The sequence below is a fragment of the Stenella coeruleoalba genome (assembly GCF_951394435.1).
Source record: "Stenella coeruleoalba genome assembly, chromosome: 14".
NCBI classification, from domain to species: Eukaryota; Metazoa; Chordata; class Mammalia; order Artiodactyla; family Delphinidae; genus Stenella; species Stenella coeruleoalba.
In genome coordinates, this window is record NC_137160.1 from 82808164 (window position 1) to 82822184 (window position 14021).

At 42.0% G+C, this 14021-nt stretch overlaps 1 protein-coding gene across 1 annotated transcript in view; it reads left to right on the forward strand.

Moving 5' to 3' along the window:
* Positions 1–93: 93 nt before the first annotated feature.
* Positions 94–14021, forward strand: part of CCDC62 (coiled-coil domain containing 62) — a 40234-nt gene continuing 26306 nt past the window's right edge. The window contains exons 1-6 of the mRNA XM_079942403.1: positions 94–394; positions 2304–2496; positions 5277–5443; positions 7781–7882; positions 10262–10433; positions 12411–12512. Of these exons, the coding sequence (XP_079798529.1) occupies positions 359–394; positions 2304–2496; positions 5277–5443; positions 7781–7882; positions 10262–10433; positions 12411–12512 (772 nt within the window). The 5' untranslated portion in view covers positions 94–358. The remainder of the gene's footprint in view (positions 395–2303; positions 2497–5276; positions 5444–7780; positions 7883–10261; positions 10434–12410; positions 12513–14021) is intronic.

The window sequence follows — 14021 nt, forward strand, 5'->3', positions numbered from 1 at the left end:
GCTTTTACAGCTCCAGGTAAATCATTCGAGAGCCCCCAGGCCCGGATATGGAAGAACAAAACGCCAGGAGGGGGTCGGGGGCCGCGCCCGACGAGGCCGAGTGGGAACCGGCCTCCTGCGGGCTCTTGCGGCCGCCGAGGTGTCGCGAGAGCCGGGGCTGCCGCTCGGCTACGCAGTAAGCCGAGTGGGCCGGGCGCGTTCCGCGGGGCCGGCGGTTTGGGCGAGGTTGCTTGGGCCAGCGAGGGTGCGGGGCTCCGGGGCTCGGGGCTCGCTCCCGCCGCTCCGGGTAGGCGCGCCGATGGCGTTTCTAGGGTGACGCTGCGCACAGCGACTCTCTCCGGGGGCGGAGGAAACACCTATGAACCCTTCGGCCTCCTTCCTGGCCGGGCGCCAGGTGAGCGGCTGATGCTCTGCGTTTCCCGTTTCCGCCGTCGCGTCCCGGGGAGAGAGGAGAGCAGACCGCGGGGACGACGTGCATTGGGGTTATTCAGGAATCGTTTTTGCTTAAAATTTAAAACAATACCCAGGACGCAGAAGGAAAACGGAGCGTCACATCAGTTTCCTTACCTTAATGAAAATGGGTCGTTCAGCCCAGGCGCAGTGTCGAGTCGCGAGTACTGGGTGTACATGGGCCTCTGGTGAACTTTAAACTACTGTCTTTAAGGTAGAATTCTTAAAGTAACACTTTTAGTTTTGCTTTTTTTCTTTAATTGAAGTATAGTTGGTTTACAATATTGCGTTAGTTACGGGTATACAGCATAGTGATTTGGTTTTTGGGTTTTGTTTTTTAGTTCTTTATTTCATAGATGGGGACAGTACCATACTTTGGAATGTGACTTACAATCTTAATAATAAAATATTGATAATACTAGCTAATGTTTGTTGGTCGTTTATGATAGAACAAAATTATTTTAAGGCAGGACCAGAAAAAGTTAACAAAGTTTTCTCTGTCGTCTGAGCCACTGCTTCCTCCCCTTTGGTGTGTATTGTGCATCTGCATTACACATTAACTAGATCCTTTTAGAAGACGTAGGAATGCCTGCTTGCCAAAAAAAAAAAAAGCTATTTTCTCCCAGTGCCAGCAAGGAACTCCTTAGGAGATAACATTCCTTTCTCAATCCTGTAAGGGGTCACTATGACCCACTACTTGCCTTGTATGCGCAGATCTGCATTGTGTAAAGGTCAACATATTATTTTGATGTATAGCCCTTTGTCTTGAAAGTGTTTGTAACTGTGTTTTGACCTCTTACAGGCAGAACAGTTCTCAGAGCTTTCTGAAAGACTGTCTCCCAGGTTATAATCTTCAGCTTGGCTCAAATAAAGTTTTCCACTTCTTTCTTAGCTTGACTATTGATTAATTTTTAATGACACTTACAATGGTGCCAAGTACTGTGAAGTGCTTTACAGAGATTATCTTGCTTAATCCACACAACTCTTAGCAGTTAAAATGCTGCTATTACCATTTTACAGACAAGGAAATTAAGGCTTAAGGACATTAAGTAACTTACCCAAGGTCTTAGAGCCACTAAGTGGCTAATTCTGGATTCCAATTTAGGTCAGACCAACTTCACTGCACTAGACTTTAAAATGATGTATGCTTAAAAGGTGTTATCGTAGATAATTTTGTTAGGCATGAAAATGGCATCATGGTTATATAAAAACGTTCATTTTTAGAGATGCATACTAAAGTATCTAAGAGTAAAAAGTATTTTTTATCAACAACAAAAAGAAAAAGGAAAATTGAAACATGTGGCAGAATCTTGATAGTGGTAAGAAAGACCTAGGTACTGAGCAAATGGGAGTCTACTGTACTATTCTCTTGTCTTCTGTGTATATTTGAAATTTTGCCTTTACAAAATTTGTTTTTAAGTAGGTATGTTGAGTTTGGATCAGTTACATTTAAACAGTAATTACTTCCTGTTCCCCTTTATTTGACTGCCGTAGAATTTCTGGGGCAAGCTGAGGGATAATATTGTTGATTGATACAAGGAGAGGGTTGACAGCAAAGAAAAAAAATGCAGAAATGGGTTTATTTGTGATTAACCAATGGAGGTTTTACAAATGGTCCCACTCTTTAAGAGTGGTGTAAATGGTACGACAGAAAGTGATAGAGGCAGAGTACAGTAGGTGTGAACTTGCTTTAAATATACATAATTTTGACGTCATGTTATAATCAGTGAATAAAACGTAATTTAACTACCTTGAATTGGCAGCAAAAGAAGATATAATTGTTTGGAAAATATGCTTTGGCCGATTTATGTTGATTAGTTTTATCCTGACGTGAAGCCACTTTCTATGTTTAGAACATTGGGTCAGAAGTTGAGATTTCCACTATCGAGAAACAACGGAGAGAGCTACAGCTGCTCATTGGAGAATTAAAAGATCGAGATAGAGAGCTCAATGATATGGTTGCAGTACATCAAAGACAACTTCTTTCATGGGAAGAGGATCGGCAGAAAGTGTTGACTTTGGAAGAACGTTGCAGCAAATTAGAAGGTCAGACATATACGCAGCAGCATCTGTCATGCACTTGTACATGCCAACACGTTAAAAGGGCTCAAGGGTAAGATAGGAACATCTCAACACAATCCCTGCTGCACTGGAGTTTATTTTATTTTATTTTTATTTATTTGTTTTTGGCTGAGTTGGGTCTTTGTTGCTGCGTGCAGGCTTTCTCTAGTTGCGGCGAGCGGGGGCTACTCTTGGTTGCCGTGTGCCGTCTTCTCATTGCGGTGGCTTCTCTTGTTGCGGAGCACGGGCCCTAGGCGCGTGGGCTTCAGGAGTTGTGGCTCACGGGCTCTAGAGCGCAGGCTCAGTAGTTGTGGCGCACGGGCTTAGTTGATCCTCGGCATGTTGGATCTTCCAGGACCAGGGCTCGAACCCGTGTCCCCTGCATTGGCAGGCGGATTCTTAACCACTGCGCCACGAGGGAAGTCCCTGGAGTTTATTTTAATTGAAGATAGGACGACATCATGAACACTCACAACAGAACAAACACAATGTGAATTAAAGTAGGGCAAGCGAAGTACTTAGCTGTAGAAAGAGGGCTGGGCAGCTTCAGTCAACATTGAGTGTCAAGAGTGAACCTGAAGGAAATTAGTTTTGAGCTAAAGTATGAATGAAGATGCCACAGAACTGGCCATTTCTCTTGAACTGACTCAAAGATTTTAAACTTGGTATTGAACTTCATCTCAAATACCTAAAATAGTCATCTTTTAAAATTAGAGCAATCTCAAAAATGGCTTACAAAAATTTCCTTTTGTACCATATTTTAACTATCGTCCCTTTCGTGCTGCCCTAAAGTCTGAATGTTCTATTGACACTGCATTAATACTAGAATGTGCTAGAGGGGAAAATACTAGATCTGTTTAATAGAAAGACAATGTATCACCTTCTTCTTTACTTATATTACACAAAGGATTCTGTAAATACGACAATCTAAATATGAGTAGTTTTTCCATTTCGTTGATGACCATCTGATTTTATTCTGACCACACCCACCCACATGTAGATACACATAAATGCAATATTTAATATGATTGTACGTTAGATGCAATATGTCTTATATAATTAATATCTTTTATATAAACATATTAAAGCAAAAGATAACATTATATACAAGCATACCTCGTTTTATTGCACTTTGCAGATATTATGATTTTTAGAAATGGAAGGTTTGTGGCAACCCTGTACTGAGCAAGTCTGTCAGCACCATTTTTCCAACACCGTTTGCTCACTTTGTGTCCCTGTGTCATATTTTGGTAATTCTCGTAATATTTCAAACTTTTTCATTATAATTATATTTGTTATGGTCATGTGTGATCAGTAATCTTTGATGTTACTAGTACGACTCGCTGAAGGTTCAGATGATGGTTAGCATTTCTTAGCAATAAGTTATTTTTTATTTATTTATTTTGCGATACGCAGGCCTGTCACCGTTGTGGCCTCCCCCGTTGCGGAGCACAGGCTCCGGATGCACAGGCTCAGCGGCCATGGCTCACGGGCCCAGCCGCTCCGCGGCATGTGGGAGCTTCACGGCCCGGGGCACGAACCCGTGTCCCCTGCATCGGCAGGCAGACTCTCAACCACTGCGCCACCAGGGAAACCCAATATCTGGTTTTAAAATGAGCAAGACACCTGAATAGGCATTTCACGGAACACTGAATGGCCAATAAATGTACAAAAAGTTCTCATTCTCATTAGTAATTAGGGAAATGCAAATTAAGACCATAATGAGACCTTTTTATACTTACCAGACTGGCAAAAAATATCAGGTATTGGTATAAGTGGGGAGCAAGGGAAGGCTCATTCACTGCTGGTGGGCGTGTCAGCTGGTAGAGCTACTTTGGAAAATCATTTGACAGTTCTGGTAAAGTTGAAGATATACATAGCTATGGCCCAGCATTTCCACTTCTAGGAAATCTACTCACCCTTCAATATGCACAGGAATTACCTAAGGATCTTGTTAATATGTAGATTGTGATACGATAGGTCTGTGTATCTAACAAGGTCCCCGTGATGTCCCTGTTGCTGGTCCAAGGGCCACATTTTGAGTAGCGAGGCTCTAGAGGAACTCCTGCAAAAGCACCAAGATGCTTGTAGGAGAATATTTAGAGCAGCATTGTACATCATAGCTGCTAAGTGGAAGCAGTCCAAATGACCACCAGTAGTAGAATGTATAAATACATTGTGGCATGATCATATAATGATATTATATAGCAATGACAGTGCACAAACAGGAGTTACCTGCAGCCACATGGATACATCTCAGGATCATAATCTTTTTTTTTTTCGTCTGTGCCAGGCAGCTTGTGGGATCTTAGTTCCCCACCCAGGGATCGAACCCAGGCCCTTGGCAGTGAAATCGTGGAGTCATAACCACTGGGCCACCAGGGAATTCCCAGGATCATAATCTTGAGCAAAAAAAGCAAACAGAAGAATTCATAGAGTATAATTCCATTTACATATGGTTCAAATTAAACTGTTCTTAGGGATGTGGTCATAGATAGTAAAACTATAATGAAAAACAAGGAAATGAGTAAGATCAGGACGGTGGTTAGGAAGGTGGGAAATTGGAGAGATTGTGCTCAGGAAGTGACGTACAGGGCCTTCTGGGTTGCTGCTGGTGTTCTGTTTCTTGACTAAGGTACAATATCGTGCATTTCATAATAAAAACTTTTAAAAGAAGTATGAACCTTTAACCATGTGTTTTGAAAATAATGCATTTTCAGCTTCAAATCTGACCACAAGTAAGTTATTGATGAAATCTCCCTCAGGTGAACTACATAAAAGAACTGAAATAATCAGGTCACTCACAAAGAAAGTAAAAACCCTTGAATCGAATCAAATTGAATACCAGAGTACTCTTCAAAAGACTCAACTACAGCTTCAAGAAATGGCCCAAAAGGCAACCCATTCCACTCTCCTCTCTGAAGACCTTGAGGTTGGTTTTTTCGGGGGTTTTTTTGTTTTTTTTTTTTTGCGGTATGCGGGCCTCTCACTGTTGTGGCCTCTCCCGTTGCGGAGCACAGGATCCGGACGCGCAGGCTCAGCGGCCATGGCTCACGGGCCCAGCCGCTCCGGGGCATGTGGGATCTTCCCGGACCGGGGCACGAACCCGTGTCCCCCACATCGGCAGGCGGACTCTCAACCACTGTGCCACCAGGGAAGCCCTTGAGGTTGGTTTTAAGATAAGCTTCCCTAGCCCAAATTCTGTTTGTGTTTCAGTTATTGAAAAATTAGGTTTAAATATTTCCATTAAAAATGCATGTGTGTGTGTATGAAAGTATATCCATCCATCCATCATCATAGTTTTGTGTTCCTTGTAGGACTTTGGGTAGCTGCCAGTGCTATCTTGTCTTGGAGATGAAGCTTCATTACAGCCCTTTTCTGACTGTTAAGCCCTCTGTTTGGTAGCATCTATCATTTTATCAACAATGGGTTATTTTAGAAAGCCTTTCTCAGATTCTGAGATCCATATCATCAAGTAGCTTCACATTATGCTTTCTGAATAACTGTGTGTAATCTGATGAAACAAATATCTATATCACGTTAGTGGCATATTGGGAATAAAATCTGTAAGAGTGATTTTTCAGTTTTCATTTCTAGCTGGTGAGTCATCAGACATCTTTTGAGCTCATGCTTTTTGAGAGACGCAGTGAGAAAGCCTTTTTTGTTGTTCTTATAGCCTTCATATTCTTGTTTCATAATGATATCAGTATAGATCTTGGTAATATAATGAGTCTTAATAACTCATAATAATTGTATAGATTTTATGTCTAAAATTTTTTCCAGATTACTCTTCTAGACAGTTTCTAGCTATAAAATAAGTGAAAACTATTCTGGAATCTCTTGATATGTTGAATTAAAAAATGGAAGCATGTTGGTCAGCTTGGGCTGCCATCACAAAGTACCATAGACTGCGCAGAAATTTCTTTCCTCACAGTTCTGTAGGTTAGAAGTCCAAGATCAAGGTGCCGGCCTGGTCAGTTTCTGGTGAGGGCTGTCTTCTTGGCTTGTAAATGGTCACCTTCTTACTGTGTCCTCATGTGGCAGGGAGAGAGACAGTACATGAGCAAGCTCTCTGGTGTCTCTTCTTATGAGGACACGGATGCCATCATGAGGGCCCCACTCTCATGACCTCATCTAAACCTAATTACTTCTCAAAGGCTCCACCCCCAAACACCATCACATTAGAGGTTAGGGCTTCATCGGGCTTCAACATGTGCATTTGGGCGCGGGGGGGGGGGTGCAATTCAGTCCATAGCAGGAAGATTTTTTTTTTTAATTAATAAACTTTAATTTTTAGAGCAGTTTTAGGTGCATAGCAAAATTGGGTGGAATGTACAGAGATTTCTCATAGACCCTGCCCTCTCCCCCGGCCAGCCTCCTCCACTGTGGACATTCTGCATCACAGTAGTACATTTGTTGCAATCAGTGAATCTGCACTGACACATCATTGCCGCCCAAAGTCCATAGTTTACATTAGGGTTCACTCTTGGTGTTGTGCGTTCTGTGGGTTTTGACAAATAATGACCTGCATCCACCATTGTAATGTCATACAGAAGTAGTTTCACTGCCCTAAAAACCCTCTCTGCTCTGCTCCCTCCTTCTCTGCCACAACCCCTGGCAACCATTGATCTCTTTACTGTCTCCAGAGTTTTGCCTTTTCCAGAATGTCATAGAGTTGGAATCATACAATATGTAGCCTTTTCAGATTGGCTCCTTTCACTTAGTAACATGCATTTAAGTTTCCTCCATGAAGATCTCTTTTAAAAAGCCTGATTATTCTTTTTTTTCCCAACCAATAAACACATTATGTACACAATATTTATATCAAATCTAGATCTCTGGGTAAAAAAAAAAAAAAAAACCCTGAAAAGTGGGAATACCCCAATATGAAGTTATTTCAACATAGAGTAAAGATGCACCAAAGTTCATTAATGCTACTTTGTTTCAGCAAAGGAAGTCTCTTGCTGATCCAGTTTTCATTCTTGCCAACCTGGAAGTATTCATTAAAGAGCATTAGGAAGTAGACATGTTTATAAACGTAACTGATAGAATTCAGTAGGGCAAAACTCAAGTACTGAGAAGATGCTGGGGATAATGGGGAAATAGATATTTGTGTTCCTTTTTGATGACTGCTTACTTAGCCCACTTTGTTACTAAAAAAGCTAAACAGAGAAAAAAACGAAACAGAAGAATGAGCACAGATTGTGGCTGGTGAGAGTAATGAAAGCTTTTAAATGACTCAATTAGTATTTTGTGTTGTCCCTGATAGGTTAGAAACGAAAATCTCAGCAACACATTAGTGGAACTTTCTGCTCAAGTGGGACAATTGCAAGCTCGAGAACAGGCTCTCACCACCATGATAAAGCTGAAGGTAATGCAGAATCACGATACGTCCACTTGCCAGGCACTTTGTAGCTGATAGGGTACAGCAATGTACATGAAGTTCCTGAAGTCCCACCGCGACTCAGATAGGTTGAGCTATCAATGTTGCTCTCTTTTTTAAAATTCTGGTTTTAGAAATGAGGGAAACAAGTTTAAAATGATGCCCCCAAGGCCCTGAGAGGAGGCAGGACTGCACTGTGGGTCTCTGTCTCCAAGGCCCATTCCATGGTCCAGCATGCCTGCACTCAGCTGGTTTCTTCTGAGGTATCCATTACTGGGTCTCATAAAGTCATTAGCTATCAAATTGCTTGTTAATATGTTTTTTTTAAAATTAATTTATTTTTGGCTGCATTGGGTCTTCGTTGCTGCGCACGGGCTTTCTCTAGTTGCGGTGAGCGGGGGCTACTCTTCATTGTGGTGCACAGGCTTCTCATTGCAGTAGCTTCTCTTGTTGCAGAGCACGGGCTCTAGGTGCGCAGGCTTCAGTAGTTGCAGCATGCGGGCTCAGTAGTTGTGGCTCGCAGGCTCTAGAGTGCGGGCTCAGTAGTTGTGGTCCGCAGGCTTAGTTGCTCTGCAGCATGTGGGATCTTCCTGGACCAGGACTCGAACCTCTGTCCCCTGCATTGGCAGGTGGATTCTTAACCACTGCGCCACCAGGGAAGCCCGTTAATATGTTTTTAATTGAGGAGAAAACTTAGCAGTCAAGTAGTTGATGTAGTCACTAACATGCCATAAACAGTGATTGATAAAGTCTCTTCTATGTGGTAACACATGTGTTGGACAGCAGGTGACTAGAGGAGTGATTCTGGTATAATGGGACACTCAATGCTAATTCATATGTGATTTTTCCCAGCACATAAATGTTTTTGAGTGATCAGGGACAAGCTTTCATAAAGTTAAAAAGAAAATATTAAAATCTATAGAATTGTCTTTAATCAAGTAGTGACCAGTTTCCTGGCTTCAGCAACCCCTACAGTGTCCATCATAGCAAACTCCTGGTGAAGCTGAAAAGGGTTGCCTGACTGATGTGTCTGCAGTGGCGTTTGCTAAACTGTGTTCTTGTACTTGACAGGACTACTGTTTCTTTTTTTTTTTTTTCTTTTTTTTTGCGGTACGTGGGCCTCTCACTGTTGTGGCCTCTTCCGTTGTGGAGCACAGGCTCCGGACGCGCAGGCTCAGCAGCCATGGCTCACGGGCCCAGCCGCTCTGCGGCATGTGGGATCTTCCCGGACTGGGGCATGAACCCGTGTCCCCTGCATCGGCAGGCGGACTCCCAACCGCTGTGCCACCAGGGAAGCCCAGGACTACTGTTTCTTTGCTACTGGTCTGATCACAGAGTTCCATCGGTTTTTGAATGGTCTGCCCAAATCCTATTTTTCCCATAAGTCCTAACGTGAGATGTGCAGACTGCGAAGTATTTTAGGAACACACATAGGATGCTATCGCAGAAACCTTTGTCCTTAAGCAAAGGTAAAACCTGCTAATAATAGTTATTCCACATGAGTGGTGGGGGAGTACTTTTGCTTATTATTTTTATACTTTCAGGTGTTATTTGAATTGCTTTTCAACAAGCACATAGATACCTTTTATGTAATTAAAACAACCACCTCAACAATAAGAGGTTCTGAATTGGGTAGGTTTAGGATAAGGTCTTGGTGTCTGTCATTTTAACAAGCTGAAAAGAAGGGGAGGAAGAGAGGGCCTATGGGATTTATCTGTAATGCAGAGAATAAGCCCCCTCAAGGGCCACCAGCCTTCCTATTGCTATTACAGTTTCATAGGCAATCAAATGTTTGCTTCTAAACTTTCTGAGACAGTAACTATGGTGGTGCGTGCATGGTTGCAGGGGCGGCCGGCTAAGTTCAAATCGGAACTCCATCACTAACCAGTTGTATAACTGTGGCCACTTTACTGTCAAGTCCTCTGTCACGTGGGGAGTAACAGTAGTCCCTACCTCAGAGAGTTACCGTGAGGATTAAATGGGGTAACACATGGAAAGTGCTTGGAATGAAACCGGGTACACGAGATCTTTTTTTTTTTTTTAATTCTTTTTGGGGTATAGTTGACTTACAATGTTGTGTTAGTTTCAGGTGCGCAGGAAAGTGAATCAGTGATACATATACATATATCCACTCCTTGTTTTTCGATTCTTTTCCCATATAGGTCATTACAGAGTATTGAGTAGAGTTCCTTGTGCTATAGCAGGCTCTTACTCATTCTCTATTTTATATATAGTAGTTTGTATATGTCAATCCCAATGTCCCAATTTATCCCTCTCCCACAATGAGACCTAATACGTGTAGTGTTTTCTTATTGTTTAGTTGGAATTTTAAAATCTTATGTAACAGTTTTCAAATTTGGTTTGTAGGACAAAGATATTATCGAGGCAGTCAATCACATTGCTGACTGTTCGGGTAAATTTAAATTGTTAGAGCATGCCTTACGCGATGCTAAGATGGTGGAGACCTGTATTGTGAAAGAAAAGCAAGATTATAAGCAGAAATTGAAGGCACTTAAGATTGAAGTCAATAAGCTAAAAGGTAAGGAAGAGGCATAAATTTAAGCATTTTATCTTGGGAATATATTTCTTCATTTGGGTTCACTTAATCTCATAGCTGAGAGTAGGTCTGTTGTTAGCTTTAGGTCCTACCCTGAGATGTTCATTTCATTTGTATAGAATTATGCTGCAATTTTTTGTGTTACAAGATAAATAACAGAGTTGGGGGAAACTGCCTCATGCGTTCTATTTTAAAAATAATCCTGCCTTTGCTGTACCGGTTATCTATTGCTACTATACGCTTTGTAGCAACCAATGACAGTATCTCAGTGGCACGCAACCACGAGCATCTGAGAAGCTCATGTATCTGGAAGCCACACGGGAATTGGCTGATCTCCGTTGGGCCCAGCTGTGCGGCTCCCCTGGGGCATCTTCTCCTCCCTGGTCGGCCAGCCTGGGCATTTCTTCCCACAGTGAAGGCAGAAGCTTAAGAGAAGCAGAAAGATGGGAGGACCCATATATACCATCACTTCCCCCTCATTCTGTGGCCAAAGCGAGTCACGTGGCTGAACCCCGAGTCAGGCAGTCCCCTGTGGGAGGATTTACAAGAAATCGAGGGAGGAATGCAGGGAGGGGTGAGAAGTTACCACGAACAACACGAACTCCCACAGTGGCTTTTCGGGGCGTGTTTTATTTTGGGGGGAATTCCTTTTGTGTCCTCCTGTTCTATTTGCATTCTCACAGTAACCCCACAGTTTATTTTTCTACTATTTGAAGTTTTCTAATGAAACGAAGGCTGGGTATGCCAGATAGGTTAGTGCTATGTACTGGAATATGGGTCTAGGTGATGGAGTAAAAATTTATATTCGTCTGCAGAGGATGTGGCCTTTCCCCACTGTGGGCGGGGGAAGCTGTTGGATGGAGGTGCTGTCCAGGTCTTAAATCTGCACGCAGACTGTCCCATTTATAAGTGGTCATCACGTTAGACACGAAGACTGACTCCTGCCGTGGAACGAGCAAACTTAGAATGACAGAGCCGTGCGATTGCTCCACCTCTGTCCCTGGTGGAATCCCTCATGAGGCAGGGAGTTGCTGTTCAAATTGTGAAAGGCTATTGGGGCAGGTTTCATTTAAAAAACTCCACCTCCTAAGATCTTGTTCTTATGATGCCCTGACTTGTGGTCAATCATAATTTTGTCTCCATTTGTAGCTTCAGCTAAAATCGTAATCATACTATAAGCCCCTTGACAGCAGGGACGGACTCTGTCTTCTCTTTTTTTGGATCCGCAGTTAATAGCACAGCTCCTGGGGTACATTGTAGGCATTCGATAAGTATTTATTGAATGCTGTGTTTACCTAGGTAAGATTTAAAGTAAAAAGAAGTCTGTTTTTATCAACTTTTATGTCTTATTTTATAAATTCAATATTTATTACAAAAATAAACGCAGCATCATGGATAGTGGACTAGAGAGTGAGGGAAAGAGACTCATTTGGTTTGGGTGCACTGGGAAGGCGTCTTTGGAAACATTAGAGCTGAAACTTGGATGATGGGAAGAACCAGTCGTGCAAAGATCTGGGCCAGGACCTTCCAGGCAGAAGAAAGAGCAAATGCAAAAGCCCTGGTGTGGGTTTTGAGGTTGGGGCCAGTGTAAGGAACAGATTGAAAGGGCAGGGCCAGGCGGTGCAGGCCTTAAGGTAATGAGTTTGGATTTCCTCCTAAGTGTAGCACAAGGGCTTTTAACAGAGAAGTGACGCCAGCAGATGGCCCTGATTGCTCCGTGGACAGTAGGCTGCAAAGGGAGAGGCAGGGTTCGAGCAGGGAGACGGTGGAAGCCTTGGCCAGGGTCACTGCTGGGGGTGCAGTGAGATGTTAGATGAGGGACATATTTTGGCTGTAGATCCAACAGGACTTCATATTATTTGGAAGCAGGTGCTGAGGACATGAGAGGTATTCACAGTGTATATTCTTCTAGGAACTAGTATTTATTTGAGGACTTTTTTTTCCCTTCTATTTGTGAAGAGGATCTAAATGAAAAGACCACAGAAAATAATGGACAACGAGAAGAGATCATTCGCCTCAAGCAAGAGAAAAGTTGCCTGCATGATGAATTGTTTTTTGCTGGTAAAAATAGATAATTAGTTTAAGTAACCTGAACATTCTACGATACTACCATGATGGGCTAAATGAATTGTACCTCTCTCAAAATACTTTATGTATTTAATTAATTTATTTTAACACCCTTTGAGAAATGAGGAGGGACCAGGCAGGGAATTTTAAAGCTGTTATCGTGCCTCCCAGTTCACTCTGTTTCCTCTTCTGTAAAATGAGGAGCTGCTCTCCCTTCTAGCTTGAGTGCATGACTATACTAGCTCACTAAAAACATAGTACTTGTGCTTAAAAATTCAATAAGAAAGAATCTTATGAGCCAAGTATTTGCAAATACTAGATAAAAATTAGGAATTCAACAGTTTTTCAATTTTGCAAATAGATCACCTGTAGTTATTACAGTTGGAAAATACTCATGTGTTTTGTTACATCAGTACGACCGCAAAATAATGATGTTGGGGATGAATTTTTCATGACTTAAAAGCAAGTTTGTCAGTAAGGTGTAACTTAGGCCCCCTTCTGATAAACATAAAAGTGGCACTTCCCACTCTCCCTCACCGCCATGTTCTCCTACACTCTAACCCCAACCCACCCCAGTGTGTCAGAGTTTCTAGCCTCTCCTTTCTCTGCTCCCAACTGAGAATCACTGATATTTAGAGCTTATCTATATATGGCCCTGACAGCCAAGAAGATTTTGTTAGACTTTAATTTTGGTGGTTTGTATGAAGAAAATCATAGGTTTGGAGGTAAAGTTCCAAATAGAAATTAAATGAACTGGGACTTCCCTGGAGATCCAGTGGTTAGGACTCCGCGCTTCCACTGCAGGGGGCGCAGGTTCGATCCCTGGTCAGGGAACTAAGATCCTGCATGCCATGTGGTATGGTCAAAAGAAAAAAGAATTTAATTAACTAAGTGAACATGTTTGGGTCTACTCATACCTACTCTCAATGTCCTTCCTGCTAGGAAGAGACTACATTTCTATAAGTTAAAGGGCAGAATACAGTATTATATTACATTTTTTTCAAATAAAATGAAATTTTTAATTTTAATCTCATGGGATTAAAGATTGGGGAAATGCAGTTTCCTACCACTAGAGGTCACTATTTCCATTATTTCTAGGATTCCTGTGTCTCAAAGTAATTATGTCTTACATTGTTACAGATACTTACATAAAGATATACATATATTTGTACATCTACACAAAGATATACATATGTTTGTAGCCTTATAGTTGAATTCCCACAATCTTTGGATCGGCATCTGTGTGCCAGGCACTCTGCTAGTGACTAAGAAGCTCATAGGCCCAAAGAGAGTTTAGTGCTCTACAGATGCTGTGAATAAAATGTGCGAGGTCAGAGGAAGGAAAAACATTTACAGAACATTTTAATAATATCCTTTTTTTTTGGTTCATCTGTCTTTACTCATATGTTCTATTATGTATTACTAGGTAAAGTATATGTAATTTGTTAGATAATACTCTAATAAATCCATTTTATGAAATATTTTTTTATCCTTTTCTAAGCT